We start from the raw sequence: 18,176 nt of genomic DNA, 5'->3' as shown, positions 1-18,176 counted from the left end.
TGTCCCTCCGTCCTGGACCCCCTCCGCCCGCCCTGGCCTGGTGCTTTGTTGTGCTTTTTTGTTTGGGGCTGTCGGGGGCCAGCCCTTAGAGGGGGGGTACTGTCATGGTTCTGGGTCTGTTGGACCCAGCAATTGAGTTTATTATGTTTTGGTTTACTTTGGCATCATGGATTATTCTTTATGTTTCTCTGGTACTTTGTGTTTCAGTTATCTTGGTGTTTTGGATTGTTTTCTCATTCTCTTGTTGTGATGATGATGTTTATTATTAGTTTCATGTTTCTGTTTATCCATGTTTTAGGAATTGTGGTTTCATGTATTATTTTCTGTTCGTGCCTTTTAGTAGTGTTTCCTGTTTTATTGTGAAAGCCGTTGTCTTAGGTTAGTGTGTTCAGCTTTGTTCCCCCCTGTCTCGTTAGCCCTGATCTCTCCCAGCTGTGTCTCCCTCCTGTTGACCATTCCCTCATTACTACCCTGTGTATATAAGCCCTGTGTTTTCCCATACTCGGTGTCGCGTTGTACCCTCAGATTATGCCTGTGTGTTCCTGGTCTCCGGTTTCAGTGGTCACTTCATGTTTGTTTTTCATGTCAGCAATAAAGCTGAGGTTTTGAGTTTCACGTTTGTGTCTGAGTCCTGCGTTTGGATCCTCCTCTCCGCCTGCCCGCACACAGAGCCCTGACATCTTCTTTTGTTTTCATATTTTAAGTTATATTTAATTTTGTTGTGGTTTACAGTGTTTTGTGTTGTTTCACTTCAAATTTGTTTAAAAGGAAAAAGCTGGAAATTTAAATAGTTAAAAGTTGAAATGTGAATAGTTTTTTGTATTACATGATTTATTACATTTTATGTGGAGTGAATAAATAAAAGTATATTTACGGTGGCCCCTAGAGACAAAGCACGTACAAACTCCAAAACACGTATGAACTCCAAAACACGTACAAACTCCGGAGCATGTACAAAACACAACAGAAGTGCTCCAGAATGCTAGGTGCAGTGTTGAGCTTTTGTTACCTAGTGGCTACACAAGCAAGGAAGTACCAATGACCGGATTTGGTGTGTGGTAGTAACAGGTAAATGAACTTTTTAAAAAATTTTTTTAGAATATATATGAGTGCATGTGTATAAATATACAAACAATAAACATATGCTTTCAATTGTGTAATTTAAGTGATCTAGGTAGCTCTGTTTTGAAAGTTCAGTTAACGCTAGAAATGTGTTTTGGACTTTGTACATGCTTTGGAATTTGTACGCGCTTTTTGGAGTTTATGCGTGCTTTGTGTCTAGGTGCCACCACATATATTTATATATAAACATATAGAAATAAACCACTTTTTTTTTTTTACATTAGTAATTCCTTCTGTGCATATATTTTATATACAATAATATAAAATTATATTATTGTTAATAATACATGAATTAAAACAACAAAACAACTTGAAGAGCCGGTTGGAAGCTGAAAGAGCCGGCTTTTTTTAGTGAGCTGAGCCGAAAGAGCCGGTTCTCTAAAAAGAGACGGAAATCCCATCACTATGGCACACATCTAACGCGTACATGACTACATACTGCAGGTCTGCTATAACACAGGTGATGCAAACAGCATTACAAAATGTTTAGATGGTGGTTATCTTATCCCCATCACTGTTAAATTACTTAATATCACTGCTGCATATGTTTAAGGTAAAGCTTATTTGAAAAACTTTGTATTTTGTTAAATGTCCAGCATCACATTCTATAATATTTAAAAAAAAATAGATGGCAGTCGGCAGTATATTGTTCAACCTCCTATTTTATCCAAAGATCCATTCTGAGTACAGATAACATAAAGAATATGCTATAGTTGCAGAGCTCACTATCCTCACGTCACAGAAAACAGTGTGGGAATAGAATAGAATGGAACAGAACAGAATAGAGGGCAGCATCGTGGTACGGTGGTTAGCACTGTTGCCGCACAGCAAGAAGGTCCTGAGTTCAATTCCACCATCAGGCCGGGGTCTTTCTGTGTGGAGTTTGCATGGGTTCCCTCTGGGTACTCTGGCTTCCTCCCACCATACACAGAGGGTGTACCCTGCCTCTTGCCCTATGATAGCTGGGATAGGCTCCAGCGCCCCCCGTGACCCTGAAAAGGATAAGCAGAAGCGAATGGATGGAATAGAATAGAATTGAATACCCTTTATTGTCATTGTACATGTACAGCAAAATCATGGTGCTTCACGCCAGTTGTGCAGGAATTAAATATACAGTGGGGCAAAAAAGTATTTAGTCAGCCACCGATTGTGCAAGTTCCCCCACCTAAAATGATGACAGAGGTCAGTAATTTGCACCAGAGGTACACTTCAACTGTGAGAGACAGAATGTGGAAAAAAAATCCATGAATCCACATGGTAGGATTTGTAAAGAATTTATTCATAAATCAGGGTGGAAAATAAGTATTTGGTCAATAACAAAAATACAACTCAATACTTTGTAACATAACCTTTGTTGGCAATAACAGAGGTCAAACGTTTACTATAGGTCTCTACCAGGTTTGCACACACAGTAGCTGGTATTTTGGCCCATTCCTCCATGCAGATCTTCTCGAGAGCAGTGATGTTTTGGGGCTGTCGCCGAGCAACACGGACTTTCAACTCCCGCCACAGATTTTCTATGGGGTTGAGGTCTGGAGACTGGCTAGGCCACTCCAGGACTTTCAAATGCTTCTTACGGAGCCACTCCTTTGTTGCCCGGGCGGTGTGTTTTGGATCATTGTCATGTTGGAAGACCCAGCCTCGTTTCATCTTCAAAGTTCTCACTGATGGAAGGAGGTTTTGGCTCAAAATCTCACAATACATGGCTCCATTCATTCTGTCCTTAACACGGATCAGTCGTCCTGTCCCCTTGGCAGAAAAACAGCCCCATAGCATGATGTTTCCACCCCCATGCTTCACAGTAGGTATGGTGTTCTTGGGATGCAACTCAGTATTCTTCTTCCTCCAAACACGACGAGTTGAGTTTATACCAAAAAGTTCTACTTTGGTTTCATCTGACCACATGACATTCTCCCAATCCTCTGCTGTATCATCCATGTGCTCTCTGGCAAACTTCAGACGGGCCTGGACATGCACTGGCTTCAGCAGCGGAACACGTCTGGCACTGCGGGATTTGATTCCCTGCCGTTGTAGTGTGTTACTGATGGTGACCTTTGTTACTTTGGTCCCAGCTCTCTGCAGGTCATTCACCAGGTCCCCCCATGTGGTTCTGGGATCTTTGCTCACCATTCTCATGATCATTTTGACCCCACGGGATGAGATCTTGCGTGGAGCCCCAGATCGAGGGAGATTATCAGTGGTCTTGTATGTCTTCCATTTTCTGATGATTGCTCCCACAGTTGATTTTTTCACACCAAGCTGCTTGCTTATTGTAGATTCACTCTTCCCAGTCTGGTACAGGTCTACAATACTTTTCCTGGTGTCCTTCGAAAGCTCTTTGGTCTTGGCCATGGCGGAGTTTGGAGTCTGACTGTTTAAGGCTGTGGACAGGTGTCTTTTATACAGATGATGAGTTCAAACAGGTGCCATTCATACAGGTAACGAGTGGGGGACAGAAAAGCTTCTTACAGAAGACGTTACAGGTCTGTGAGAGCCAGAGATTTTCCTTGTTTGAGGTGACCAAATACTTATTTTCCACCCTAATTTACGAATAAATTCTTTACAAATCCTACCATGTGGATTCATGGATTTTTTTTTCACATTCTGTCTCTCACAGTTGAAGTGTACCTCTGGTGCAAATTACTGACCTCTGTCATCATTTTAAGTGGGGGAACTTGCACAATCGGTGGTTGACTAAATACTTTTTTGCCCCACTGTATATATATATATAAAAATAGTAAAGACATCAAGAATAACAGAAGAGATACAGAAGAATGATAACCGATGCAAGAATATTTACTAAACACATGTTGGTAAAATCAGTACAGTCAGTTCCAGCATTCTTCAAAAGTCAGCTAGGATTCTCAAATTGATACCATAGGTCTGTTTGCTATGAGGCTAAGGTGAAAAACTGGCAGTTGCCAGTATTTTTATACTTACAAGCAAGTATCTCAAATAAGAAAAGCTTCAAATACAAACAAAGTTCTGGGTATTAGCAGTGTCACCCGTAACCAATGAAAGGAGTCAATTTCACATGTATTGCAAATAAACTGACTCAAAGTGCTGTCAAAACCATAACATCTTCCAAGGCCGTGGTATGGAACTGATGCGAGTGTGTCCTCATCTCCCAAGTCCAAGTTGTTGACTACAAACCTATGCATACAAAAATCTATTGGAAATGTGAACATCAGTGTTACGGCCCTGGCCATATTTTGAATCAAGGTGTCTGGATATTGTTCTATATGTGTGTTCTGTGCCTTTAAGTGTCTCTGCGGGTCCTATTTCTGATTGGAGAGCTGGCAGCTGCTGATTGGTTCCCATCATCAAGTGCCCCCTTTAAATACCCTATCTCTAGCAGTTGTTCCCTAGCAGCAACTGACAGCAGCAGCAGATTTGTCCTTGGCCTCCAAACCCTCACTGACAAATTTTCGTGTGAGCCTTCAGAGAACTTTTACATTTAGTATATAGTGCTATAGATACTCTTTTCTTCTTTTAAATAAGCACTGAAGCAAAAGGGGGGAAACTGCCTTATCGTTTTCTGCACTTTTTCCCTCGGTTATCAAATTAGGGAGTTAAGGATTGCACTTGTCTTTTGTTTGGTTATTGTTTCACGCAGGGCTTAGGTATCACCTTTCTTATTGGAATAGTCCCGCCTAGGGACCCCAAAGCGCTTTACACACCCAGTCATATACTAGTGGAGGCAAGCTACAGTTGTAGCCACAGCTGCCCTGGGGCAGACTGACAGAAGCGAGACCGCCATATCGCGCCATCGGCCCTTCTGGCCAACACCAGTAGGCGGTAGGTGAAGTGTCTTGCCCAAGGACACAACAACCGAGACTGTCCGAGCCGGGGCTCGAACCGGCAACCTTCCGATTACAAGGCAAACTCCCAACTCTTGAGCCACGATCGCCCTGATGGCCGAGCAGCTGATGGATAAGAATGTAGGAGCATTTTCTGAGACCAAGGAGCCAGCGATTGAGTGGATCCCTCATGAAAGGAAAACCATGTAGGTCCCACTACTGAAGAGAGACCGCTCTACAATCCAGTGCCCACTTGTATCAAACCAGGGCTCACCCTGTATGCAGTTTCCTGCATTAGCAGCCTGAGATCTACTTTTGACTTTTTTATAACAAAGGAGACCTTTTAGCTGCTGTGCACCCTTACAAACCTGCAGAAGAGGCAAAGGTGTGAGGATTGGAGGATTATAAATAAAGTAGAGATGTGAGCCTACACCAGAATAAAGCAATACATAGCATGTTGGATGACAACACTGAGAGTTCTCAGGAAGTAAAAAAGGGCAAGGGCTTCAGACTCCAACTGACAGAGGAGCCCCAAGGACAACATCTTTACTTTGGTCATCTGGGCAGAGGAACTCCTCAGATGAAAACTGGCACAGGGGACACAACCCAGAGCTCCCTCCCCAGCTCCTCCAGTTGCAACAGAGGAAGATTTTGTTGTCTGTCCTTGGCTTCACCAAAACTACCACGGCGATATCCCACATGCCAAAGCAACGGAGGAATGTTCTTTTTTTGACACAACACGCAGGGAACTAGCACTCAGTGATGGGGAATAGAGGAAGCCTGGAAGCAAGAAGCAATCCTGGACTACAGTGTGTCACAGTCCGCTGTGGCAAACCGTGTGGAGAGTGCGTGGAGGACTCAGGTGCAGACACAAGTGATACGGGAGTGAACTTAAACCAAAAGCGAGCCTTTTATTGTGGCTGATGAATACAAAAGAAGCAAACAAGAATAAGGGCAGCACAAGAGCAATAACTAAACAGAAACCTAAACTGGGAATAAACTATGGTAAGGCTATGACTTAGAATACAACAGACCGGGCATGGAAACACGGAGGGTGGGAACACAGACGACGCGACACAGACTGTATGAAACACCGAGACTAAATACACATGAAGGATGATCAGGGGAAGTGGCCACACATGGGAGGACAGCTGACACACATGAACCTAACGACAGGACAGGAGAGGTGAAACTAAATACACTGACATTGAATACAGACTTTCAAAGTAAAACAGGAAACATGGAGATTAGACATGACATGAACTAAACATAACCACGCAGACATGACTCATGACAGGTAGACGCACGAACCAGGGAGACGGAGTACAGGGGAAGATGACAGAAGCGACAGCATGAACTTGACAACACAAGACACACAGACATAAACACATGAAGGGCAAGGGAGGCTTAATACAAGGGTCATATAATTACAAATGAGCTGGAATAACTTAACGAACCTAAACAAACAATAAACATCAAAATAGGCTAAACACAAAACACTGGGTCGCACGACCCAGGACCATGACACCACCCCCCCTCCAAGGGCTGGCTCCAGACAGCCCCAAACAAAAAAACAGACCACCGAGCCCGGGCGGGCGGCGGGGGACCAGGACGGAGGGCCCAGAACAGGAAACAAAAAACAGCCAACAGAAAACACTGGAGCACCTGACAATAGTCCAAACATAGTTCAGGGGGTCGGCCTGGAGGGCGGCAACACAACAGCCCACAGTTCAGGAGTTCAGGGGGCCGACCCGGTGGTCGAGGGCACCACAGGTCACGGTTTAGCAGTACAGGCGGCCGACCCGGAGGTTGGCAACTCAACAGGCCACGCCATCTCCCATCAGGAGGCCGTCCATGCGGGAGGCAGTGGCGGTGCAGTTCAGGAGGCCGCCCCCGATGGCAATGATGTCCAGCTGACGGCCCGGAAAGTGGCCGGCGATTCCGAGGGGCGGCGGCAACACAGCTGCAGCACCAGGCGAGGCCGACACAGAAGCAGAGGCTGAAGCTAGACCAGGCGAGGGCGAAGCCGAGACAGAAGCTGGACCAGACGACGGCGAAGCAGGAGCGGAGGCAGAAGCGGGGCCAGGCGACGGCGAAGCAGGAGCCGAGGCTGAGGCTGGACCAGGCAACGGCGAAGCAGGAGCCGAGGCTGAGGCTGGACCGGGGGAGGGCGAAGCAGGAGCTGAGGCTGGACCAGGCGACGGCGAAGCAGGAGCTGAGGCAGAGGCTGGACCAGGCGACGGCGAAGCAGGGGCTGAGGCCGAAGCTGGACCAGGTGAAGCACAGGCTGAAGCCGGACCAGGCGAAGCAGAAGCAGAAGCCGAGGCTGGACCAGGCAGAGCAGAAGCAGATGGTGGCTGGATGGGCTCCTCGGGCCCTCCAGCTGACGTGGCATGAGGCCGGACGGGCTCCTCGGGCCCTCCAGCTGACGTGGAATGAGGCCGGAGTGGTTCTCCTGAACCACCAGCAGACGAGGAAGGCTGCTGGACGGGCTCCTCGTGCCCTCCAGTTGACGTGGCATGAGGCCGGACGGGCTCCTTGGGCCCTCCAGCTGACGTGGCATGAGGCCGGACGGGCTCCTCGGGCCCTCCAGCTGACATGGCATGAAGTGGCGTGGATGCTGCAGGGTGCCGGATAGGCGCACCCGGGCATCCAGCAGCAGGCGCCTGCAGAGCGACAACCGCTCCCACCCGAGTGCCTAGGCTGGGTGTGGAGCTCAGCTGTGTGCTGACTGGCATAACCTTGGGAACCAACCTGGGTGTAGGAACAAACCGGACGGCAACCATTCCCACCTGAGGTGTAGATGCAGGTGCAGGATATGGCTGACCTACGGCTGCCCTGACCCTGGTGGTGGGAACTAGCTCAGGTGCTGGCTGGGTGACCACTGCCTCTACCTGGAGATCAGACGCAGGTGAGAGGTCAGGGAACGCCACAGCCACCCTGGGAGTGAGCACAAAGTTCCGGACATTGACTTTGGCAGGTGTAAGCAGAGGAGCAATGACAGACAAAAACCTTAAAGTCTCTAAGTCCTTGACACAGTCCAGCTTGTCCTTAGTTGCCCTTCTTGGGGAGCTAAACACACCTTCTGTCTTGGAGCACGATTCAAACAACATTTCAGACCTGAAATAAGTTGGCTCAGTGACATAAGCGAAGGTTATATTGTCCCGGAAGCATGATTCTTAAGGCCAAGACTTGAGTCATGAACCCACATAAACAACCAGGATTATGTGCAGATGATTTTAACACAATAATTTGGCAGTCACATGGGAAATAACTACGCTTATTGGGATCTAAGCCCCCCGTTGGCGAGACTGAGTTAAGCAGGGGTTCAGCCACACACACTAATTGGCTGTAGAAGGCTAGTGAGTGGAATGCGCATGGACTTGACTTTGCACAGAAAACATAGTGGACTGGCTCTGAGCAATCCGGCTGAATCGTCTTTAGATCGGCCAGTTCATTAACTGCCGTCAAAAGGTCCTGGCCCAGGGGTGCAGTTAAAGGGCTAGCTGGTTTGTAATGACTAGCATGGCGCTCGCCCCCGACAGTCTTGGAAACACAAAATTCAGCCTTGTCATTGGATAAAGCGGGAGCATAACTTAAACAGTCCTTCAGTTTTGTATTAGCGGAAGTTGCAATGTCATCCACGGACATAGGGAACCCTGGCAGACCCATAGTAATCGTCCCGTGCCGATGGACTGGTGTAGAAAAGCAGTCGCTGATGTCGGGCTCCAAAGCACTCACTCTGGTCAAACCATCAGCAGGGTGAGCAACATGGGGACCGATCAGCACAGGATCATAACAGACATTTTCATGAGCAACACTGGACATTTCTTCTCTCGCTGGCCTAGTTATACAAACAGAACATTTGTTATTTGACTTGGGAACAAGGAAAACAGACTCGGAAAGGGGGGTGCTAGCCAAAGGCAATACAGTCTTACTACTGGTCAGATCAGAAGCTTTCTCACTTAATTTGTAGTTAACGGACAGCAGGGGCTGAGACACGGTCTTAAATAAGGCCCCAGATGCCGTAGCGGTCTTAAAAGAAGCCCTCTCAGCGGAAGATGGATGTTCTGGGTGTGCAGAATCATTAGCACATTCTGTTTCACTAATGCCCCCCCTCAGCCTGCTCATACATAATACCAGGGTTTAACAGTACATCACTTGGTTTAATTCCCAGGACTGGACAGTCTATGGCCGGTTTGGCAGTGTCGGTTTCACAGTTTGGTGCTGGCAGTGTGTCTTCCCCAAGAATAGCGTGCCCAACATCAGAAATTTTAGCTTTTTTGTCAAAACACAACGTGGGCACAAGATTAACACCCTCGACATTAGCAGTCAGAGGCATGGAAAAGGCAGCTTCTTCACTGGCCCCCGAGAAAACAGACCGCGATGAGGTGCATGGGGGGGTGACGGAGTTAACATTACAGGTAAATTGAGTCTCCATCTCCGAGACCTTAATTGTCTTTCCAAGCCGCTCGCCCTCATTACATCCAGGGCGTTTCAGTGGCAGCAGAACATTATCACTGACCTCTGAGTGCTGTGTAGAGCGACGCCGACGCCGCTTCCTCCTGGGAGCGGCCGCGAGCGCAGCAGCGTTAACTGTCGGGATTGGGTCCTCTTCCCCTGCCCACATCCTCGCCAGAAAAGCGGCCGGAGACGAGAAGTCCTCGCGAGGGGGTGAAGGCGAGCGGCCGGCCCGAAGCAGGGCGACAGGTGGGAGCTCCTCCTCGGGAATGAGCCAAGGCTTCCAACGGAGCTCCTCCTCCCGATAAGCCCGTAACACCTGCTGATGCTCATCGTCCCCAAAATCTATGGCCTCCATCGCCTCCGTGTGCTGGTCAGTGCAGCTTGACTGTGGCGGAAACGAGGAAGCCGATCCACGGTGAGGCGATGGTTGAGTGGAAGTGGGCCTCAGCGTTCCACCTCCCACAGCCTCTGGCTCATGAGGCAGCGGCGACGACACCCGTTTACGGGGTGGAGGTGTGGGTGCTGAGGCAGCATTCAGGACCCTCTGGGCCAGCGCACGGGCACGAAGCTCCTCCTTAAGGGGGCCCAGGGAGTCAAACGCCTCGATGAGGCGGGGGAGCTGTCGCAACCGTGGCTCCCGCAACAAAATGGCGTCCACGGCCGCCAATCCCGTGGAAACCACTCTTGGATCCGTGCATCCGATGATGCGATCCATAATGCGGCAGAGCCTGTTCAGCTCCTCTCCTAAACAAACAATAAACATCAAAATAGGCTAAACACAAAACACTGGGTCGCACGACCCAGGACCATGACACCGTGGGCACAAATACAGTTTGAATAACTTAGAGAGGATGTTGGCACCTCAAGTTGTTGAAGGAAAAGTAACTGATGGCAGCTTGTTTTTTTTTTCTCCAATTTCCTGGATGTCTTGGGATACAATGCCTTTGTAGGAATCAACATCACTAATGTTGGGGCGTCCTCTACAATCTGTAAATGAAGAGTGATCCTGGAGGAGCTGGGGCACATGCTGGTGACCTCAACAATTGCAAGACGGCCTTGTCCGCGATTCTCAGCCAGTTCTCCCATTTATCTCAAGATACAGCAGTTTGAACCAGAGTGTGACCCATATCCCACCAACAAAATGAGAAGGAGCAAAGGCGCACCTCCAGGATTGGAACAGCAGCCCCGTGCACCAGGTGTAGAAAGTGTGCCTACAAAAAAATTTGGTCTAGGCGTATGATTCTCGCTTGGGGTGCGAGAGGTCCCGGGTTCGAATCCCGGACGAGCCCCCACTTGTTACGTTCCCCTGGGGGGCTCTAGGCGATGAGGGGGAAGTAACAAAAGTGACCGGGTCAGAAAAAGGAATCAAGGAGGCGAAACAGTTAAATAAAAGTTTTATTGAAGTAATTCAACTAAAAGAGACGGACAAGCCGCTATCACCATAAAAGAAACAAAACTCAGGCGTTGGTCAAATAAAGCAAAAAGTCAAAAGGAAAGTGCAGCTCACTAGCTGGAAATCACAATACACAGCTCACTAGCTGGAAACCACAATACACAGCTCACTAGCTGGAAACCACAATACACAGCTCACTAGCTGGAAACCACCGCAAACACTCAGCTCACTAGCTGTACCCACACAAAATGGCACTCTGGCGCAGAGCTCACCCTGCTCTGGGCTTAAATACCTTTAATTGCTGATGGGAGTCAGCTGTACAGGAGGGAAAGGTGGCACCTCAGGCAGGAGGTAGTGGGACACGCCCACACAGGCACCCTCAGGAGAGAGAGAGGCTCTGCTAGGGCCGTAACACCCTCTACTGTGGTTAGTACATCCTGCTGCTAATCAGGATGCACACAGAAGCACACACAGTGAAATATACATTTTGATCATTCTAGTGGTCATTTCAGTGGTTATTTAGTCATTAAATTGCCTTTCTGTTCCTATTCCTGAATATTGATAATCTGGACTGGCAAAGCTTGTTGTGCATGTCATGGTCCTGGGTCCCCTGACCCAGCGTTTTTAGTTACAGAGACATTACGTGAATCGATGACATTACAGGAGAAAACGGGTGATCAAAAGAAACGGCAGCTCACCCCTACCCACTCCACTTCCACAACTTTCAAGCGTATACTGCAGCCAGCGGCTACCACAGGACTACTGCTGGGTGATGAGGGGAAACGCGAGGACCTCTCCCGCTGTAGCACTCCAGCCTCCTTTTAATGGGCGGGTCCTCCAGCTGGATCCAATCACGCCGGGGCAGTATATCCACGCACCAATCGGAACAGGGCCCTGGCACAGCTAAATTAACATAGAAAAAAACACAACACCTGCACAAACAAACACATGGACATACAAGTTCGTAACACTCCCTTCCATAAGAATTAAACAATCCTCCTATTGTTTAATTCCTGAACTACAAAATCGCTCTCGACAGGGCGTCCGCGATGACATTTTCCGTCCCCTTCTTATGCTTGATCTGCAGGTTGAAGCCTTGCAAAAGAAGGGACCAACACATAAGTCTCTGATTTGAGTTTTGCATCTGGGAGAGAAATACCAATGGGTTATGGTCAGTGAACACTTGAACAGGGATAGAGCTGGATCCGATATACACCTCGAAATGCTGTAGGGCTAACAACAAGGCAAGGGCTTCTTTTTCAATAGTACTGTAGTTCATCTGATGTTTGTTGAATTTTTTTGAGAAGTAACAAATTGGGCGATCCACGCCGCAATGGTCCTCCTGCATAAGGACAGCTCCTGCACCAGCCGCACTAGCGTCAACCTCGAGCTTGAAAGGGGACATGAAATTTGGTGCCGTAAGAACAGGGGAACTGCACAGTAATGCTTTCGCAGACTCGAAAGCAGTCTGACAAACAGGCGTCCACACAAAAGGCTTCACCGGACTGATCAAATCGGTGAGAGGAACGACAACAGTGGCAAAGTTCTTACAAAAACCTCTGTAATAACCACACATTCCTAGAAATCGGCGCAGCGCCCTTCTCGTTTGTGGGACTGGAAACTCAACGATCGCCTGTATTTTCGCGGTCACCGGCAGTATCTGTCCCTGACCCACCTGTTTTCCCAGATATGTGATGGTGGCTCTGCCAAATTCACATTTGGCTAGGTTTAGCGTAAGCGAGGCTTTCTGAAAACGGCTGAAAACGAGGGAGAGTGTTTGTAAGTGGTCAGACCAGGTGGATGAGTAAATGACAACATCATCCAAGTAGGCATCGCAGTTATTCACGCCTGCCAGTACTTTGGCCATAAGGCGCTGGAAAGTAGCGGGTGCATTACGCAACCCAAACGGCATAACCGTGTACTGGAGAAAATGATCTAGCGTGACAAAAGCAGATATTTCAGAGGCTCTGGGAGTTAAAGGTACTTGCCAGTAACCTTTTAACAGATCAAGTTTGGTTACAAAAGATGCCGATCCCACTATCAATACAATCCTCCATTCTAGGAAGAGGAAATGAATCAGGTTTGGTAACAGCGTTAACTTTCCTGTAATCATTACAAAACCGAAGAGTGTTGTCAGGTTTTGGTACTAGCACACACGGTGAACTCCATGCGCTGGCGCTCGGAAAGGCTAAACCGTGTTCTAAGAGATAGTCAACTTCCTTCTGCATTATCGCTCTTTTCACTGGGTTCACTCGGTAAGCATGCTGCCTAATCAGTTTATGTCCTTCCACGTCAATGTCGTGGTACAGGACTGCAGTTTGATGAGGATGATCAGAAAAAAGTGATAAATTATCCTCTATCAGATCAGTGATGTCAGCTCGAGCGGGCTCAGATAGGTGGGCTAAATATGTCTCTAAATCATTTAGGATCTCCGAATTTTTCAACCGGCCGCTACCCAGCGCTTCACTTTTCTGGAGCAGTCCGTCATCAGAGGGTTCATAAGGAGAAACAGCACTAGCGGCGCACACTGGAAATGGCGCACCCAAAGGGCTCCTCGAGTGATACGATTTTAACATATTAATATGACAGACTCTAGACTTTCTCCGGCGGTCTGGGGTCTGAATCACATAATTGTTATCACTGAGTTTCTGTTCCACCACATATGGGCCAGCGAACTGAGCTACTAAACTGGACCCTACCACAGGCAGCAACACCAACACTTTCTCTCCCGGCTGAAAACTTCTACGAACAGCCTTTTTATCATAACGAGCTTTCATTTTTGCCTGTGTATGTGACAGATTTTCTCGAGCTAACTGACATGCAAGGTGAAGCTTTTCCCGAAGTCCGCTAACATAATCCAGAACATTATGCTGGGTTTCAGAAGTTTCTGACAACCACTTCTCCTTCAGAAGGCGGAGGGGACCGCGGACCACGTGTCCAAACACCAGATCCATCGGACTGAATCCCAAGGATTCCTGAGTGGTTTCTCTGACGGCAAACAACAATAACGGCAGACCCTCATCCCATTCTCTATCCGACTCTGCGCAGAACTTGCGCAGCATAGCTTTGAGGGTTTGATGGAATCTCTCCAGAGCACCTTGACTTTCTGGGTGGTATGGACTGGATTTTACATGTTTTATGTGCAACTCCTCCACAACCTGTGCAAACACTTTTGAGGTGAAATTCGTTCCTTGGTCTGTTTGAATAACCTTTGGAAGCCCGAAAGTAGAGAAAAACTTAAGTTTGTGCTTTTATCACCGGTTTTGCTTTCAGCGTGCGTAGCGGAATTGCCTCCGGAAACCTTGTTGCTGAACACATTATTGTAAGTATGTATTGGTGTCCGGATTTAGTTTTTGGCAGGGGACCCACACAATCCAATATTACTTTTTCAAACGGCTCACCTATTACTGGAATAGGATGTAACGGAGCAGGTGGGATGGGTCTGTTAGGTTTCCCCGCCATCTGACATGTGCTACAGGTACGGCAATATGCCACCACATCAGCTTTCAACCCTGGCCAAAAGAAGTTGCGCAACACCCGATGATAAGTTTTGTTCACCCCAAGATGTCCAGCCATGCTGGCATCATGCGCTAAGCTAAGCACCTGCCCTCGATGTGGCTTCGGCACCACCACCTGCGTAGCACCAGGCAAACCACACCGGTCAGAGGACCACCTCCTCATAAGAACTCCATCTTGCACAAAATAAGAAGTGGGAGATTCACTTCCTGCACTCTTAGCTGCAGATAGAAAACAGGGAGCCAGTGATGAGTCATTCTGCTGAGCGGTTGTCAATGCATCCCTATTCAATTTCTCATCCAGCTCTGGCATCAGTTTTGTTACATCATTTCCGCTTCCTATTCTGCCACTCTCACGGCTGGGAGATTTTCTTTCGTCTAACGTCGCCCTAAACATGTCAGCAACATCCACAACATCATCAAATTTGCGCGATTGGGCACGAGTAATAGCACAAACAGGAAACACGCTTGATAAAGGGGTGGCAGCATCAGTAACAGAAGGAACAGGCATTTCCACCACTTCAGGCGGTGGAAAAACTGTTCCACCAGCCAAGTCATTTCCCAGAATAAATGAAACCCCTTTAATAGGCAACTGGGAACTCACCGCAACTTTAACATGCCCCGGTTTCACGGGCGAATGCAAATGCACCTTGTGTAACGGCGCCCGAAGAACGCTCATCTTAATTCCCCAAACCAACACATCTGAATCACAAGCAGTTTTATCTGACAATGGCAGTACACTATCCAACATAAACGACTGATGCGCACCTGTGTCCCGAAGAATAGTAACAGGCACTTTATCCCTCTCTTCTCCCGTCACAGAAACAAAGCCTTTCGTGATAAATGGTTCAAAACGTGGCTCTATTTCCACATCCGCATGGTGCAAATCACGGGTGAGAGTGGAATGCGATTTAGGCAAAGGGACAACTTTGATGAGACCTACGCCTGCTGGATTTTTAGAGCCTTTGCGCTGCTCTTTCCTCCGGAGTGCAGGACAGCCAGCGATCAGATGTCCGGGTTCGCGACAATAAAAACAGTCGCGATTAACACCATCCTCCTGTCTATCTTTCAGTCCTATCTTTGGGGACTTTATTTTCCTTTCCTGTCCCACCCTGATATTCTGTGAGACAGCGGCCGAAAATATAGTTTTGTGGGTGAGAGTAAACTCATCAGCCATCACTGCCGCTTTAGCAAGTGAGGTCACCTTTTGCTCATTCAGATAAATGACTACTTGGTCCGGCAAACATTTTTTGAATTCCTCTAACAAAAGAAGCTCTTTCAGCCCCTCGAGATCCTTTACTTTACTGGCCTGCAACTATCGTTCAAACAAGCGACTCTTTTCACGGGCAAACTGTCACGGCCCAGCGGCACGAGGGAACAGGGATGGACACAGGTGCAGAAACCAACCCGGAAGCGAGGTGACAGAGAACAAATGATTTATTTCCGCCCACAGGTAAACAAAGGTAAAAAACAAAGCGACGCCACCACACTAGTGGTGCGTAGGATTCGTCGGTGAATAATGAGGGCGACCTAGACACCTCTAGGAGACGGCTGAACAGCGGGGGCAGCGGGGAGGTAGAAACAGGACTAGGTAGGGACCGGGGGCACTGGAATAAGAGGAGATCACGATCAGAGGGGATCCAGCAGACAACCAACAATCCTCCACAGTTGAATTGAATTGCCTTACTTGGTTTCAGATGGAGGGGACAGGTGGAGCGGAAAGCCCGGAAGCGGTCGAGGCGTGGGGAGGCAGGCAGGTGAGCGGTGGGCCGGCAGGTCACGTTGTGTAAGCAGCAGGCGGCCCAGGTCCAGGAGGACGGGAGCGAGGGGAACGAGATCTCCACTCCGGGTGCTATCTCTGAGGACAAGAAAAAACAGGTGAGTCATCACACGGCGTCAGGACAAGGTTTATGATGCTCCACTGAACTAACATGGGGATAGCAGATACTCAGGCGATGAATGGTTGAGAGCGCAGGTCTGATATACCGCTGGCACGATTGCTCACAGGGAGGGGCAACCGGACTCCGCCTAAAGGAGGAGGAGCCGCTGTCTGAGACCTGCAGGTGCCCAACCAGACCATGACCCAAACTCCACAAATGTCTGATTGGCGGTTTTTTCACACTTCCTAAATCTTTGACGGTAGGCTTCTGGGACGAGCTCATATGCCTGCAACACAGTCTTCTTCATGATGTCATAATCCAGGCTATCTTCAATTGATAAACTGGTACACACCTCCTGGGCTTTGCCAACCAGTTTGCATTGCAACAGCAGCGGCCAAAATTCCTTCGGCCAGCTTAACGCGGCCGCTATACGCTCAAAAGCGTTAAAATAGGAATCCACTTCGGCCTCACGAAACGGAGGAACCAGTTTAACGTGCCTAGTGATGTCAAAACCTGTTGGGACAGCGGTGGACGTACTAGGATGACTAGAGGCAGATGTGGAGGGCTTTCGCTCCAGCTCCAAAGCTCTGACACGGAGGTGCATTGCTTGTACCTCAAGCTCTTTAGCACGGGTTTCCACCTCCCTTATACGGAGGGTCAAACGGAGATCTTCCGTAGACCGCCCCGCCAGGGGTTCCCCGGCCGTACCAGACCCAGCTGCTTCAATATTTGCCCCAGCAGCATCAGAGTCCGCCTCGGCTGCATCAGAGCCCGCCTCGGCTGAATCAGAGTCCGCCTCGGCTGGTAGCACGTTAACAGGCCCTTTGGCATCCGGCCCCGGCTCAGCCTCCGGAGCCACCTTCACACCCCCGCCATCAGGCTGCTCTACAGCTGCCTTCGGGGCAGGAAGGATGCCTCGCTCCACCAGCTCTGCACACAAAGCGTCCCTAACCTCCACTTTGCGGTCACCATAGGACACTTGAATATCATAACAACTAGCAATAATAAGCAAATCCGCTTTCCTGCACTTCACTATTTTATCCCATGAAGGCGAAGTAACAAAATCATCCAAAGAAAACTCCATAGTTCCACACACCTACCACCCCCACACCCAAGAAAACCGCCAACAGACCAAACACACGCGAAAACCCACAGAAAAAGGCAGAGGACGAGCCCCCAATTCATGTTACGACCCGTCTAGGGCCAGGCCATAACATGAGCGAGGCACTCGCTTCCCCCCAAGACCCACGAAACAAATCCGTTAGATGTGAGGTGATTTATGTACAATGTGAATAAAGAGAACCAAAACGGGAGTGTCAACACTTCAGGGTGAGCCAAGGCCAAAACAATAAACAAAACAAACCTACACAAATCCCGCACCCCTGACCTTACCAAAACAAAGTCAAAAATAAAGACAGAGTCTGACCTCCTTAACTAACTCAAAACAGGAGAAAACGGGTGATCAAAAGAAACGGCAGCTCACCCCTACCCACTCCACTTCCACAACTTTCAAGCGTATACTGCAGCCAGCGGCTACCACAGGACTACTGCTGGGTGATGAGGGGAAACGCGAGGACCTCTCCCGCTGTAGCACTCCAGCCTCCTTTTAATGGGCGGGTCCTCCAGCTGGATCCAATCACGCCGGGGCAGTATATCCACGCACCAATCGGAACAGGGCCCTGGCACAGCTAAATTAACATAGAAAAAAACACAACACCTGCACAAACAAACACATGGACATACAAGTTCGTAACAATATATATATATATATATTAGGGGTGCAACGATATTCGTATCGATATTGAACCGTTCGATATGGTGCTTTCGGTTCGGTACACATATGTATCGAACAATACAAAATTTTTAATTTATTTCATCAACTTTCCTTCTGACGATGCTGTCTGTGTTGAGCGCTCAGTGAATCTGCGTTCGACTACTCCGCCTAGGCTCGACAGTGCAGCCTAGGCGGAGTAGTCGAACGCAGATTCACTGAGCGCTCAAC

General features: G+C 48.5%; 1 protein-coding gene across 3 annotated transcripts; it reads right to left on the bottom strand.

Moving 5' to 3' along the window:
* Positions 1–9,692: 9,692 nt before the first annotated feature.
* LOC113021315 (uncharacterized) lies at positions 9,693–17,508 on the bottom strand. 3 transcript variants are annotated; one of them, XM_026165916.1, is made up of 2 exons: positions 15,982–17,508; positions 9,693–9,735 (listed from the first exon to the last, which is right to left on the bottom strand). In XM_026165916.1, the coding sequence occupies exon 1, from the start codon at positions 17,256–17,258 to the stop codon at positions 16,323–16,325; it is 936 nt and encodes a 311-aa protein (XP_026021701.1). In that variant the 5' UTR covers positions 17,259–17,508; the 3' UTR covers positions 9,693–9,735; positions 15,982–16,322. The 3 variants fall into 3 exon arrangements, with proteins under 3 accessions (XP_026021701.1, XP_026021698.1, XP_026021700.1); XM_026165913.1 differs by lacking the exon at positions 9,693–9,735 and adding an exon at positions 13,594–15,901; XM_026165915.1 differs by lacking the exon at positions 9,693–9,735 and having other exon boundaries at positions 13,594–16,152; positions 16,226–17,508.
* Positions 17,509–18,176: the final 668 nt, after the last annotated feature.

The sequence above is a fragment of the Astatotilapia calliptera genome, chromosome 4 (genome assembly GCF_900246225.1).
Source record: "Astatotilapia calliptera chromosome 4, fAstCal1.2, whole genome shotgun sequence".
Classification (NCBI taxonomy): domain Eukaryota; kingdom Metazoa; phylum Chordata; class Actinopteri; order Cichliformes; family Cichlidae; genus Astatotilapia; species Astatotilapia calliptera.
This window is presented reverse-complemented; position numbering and strand designations above follow the sequence as displayed.

Coding starts and splice junctions, on each gene's coding strand:
- LOC113021315 (XM_026165913.1), bottom strand. CDS start 15,471: ATGGCTGATGAGTTTACTCTCACCCACAAAACTATATTTTCGGCCGCT.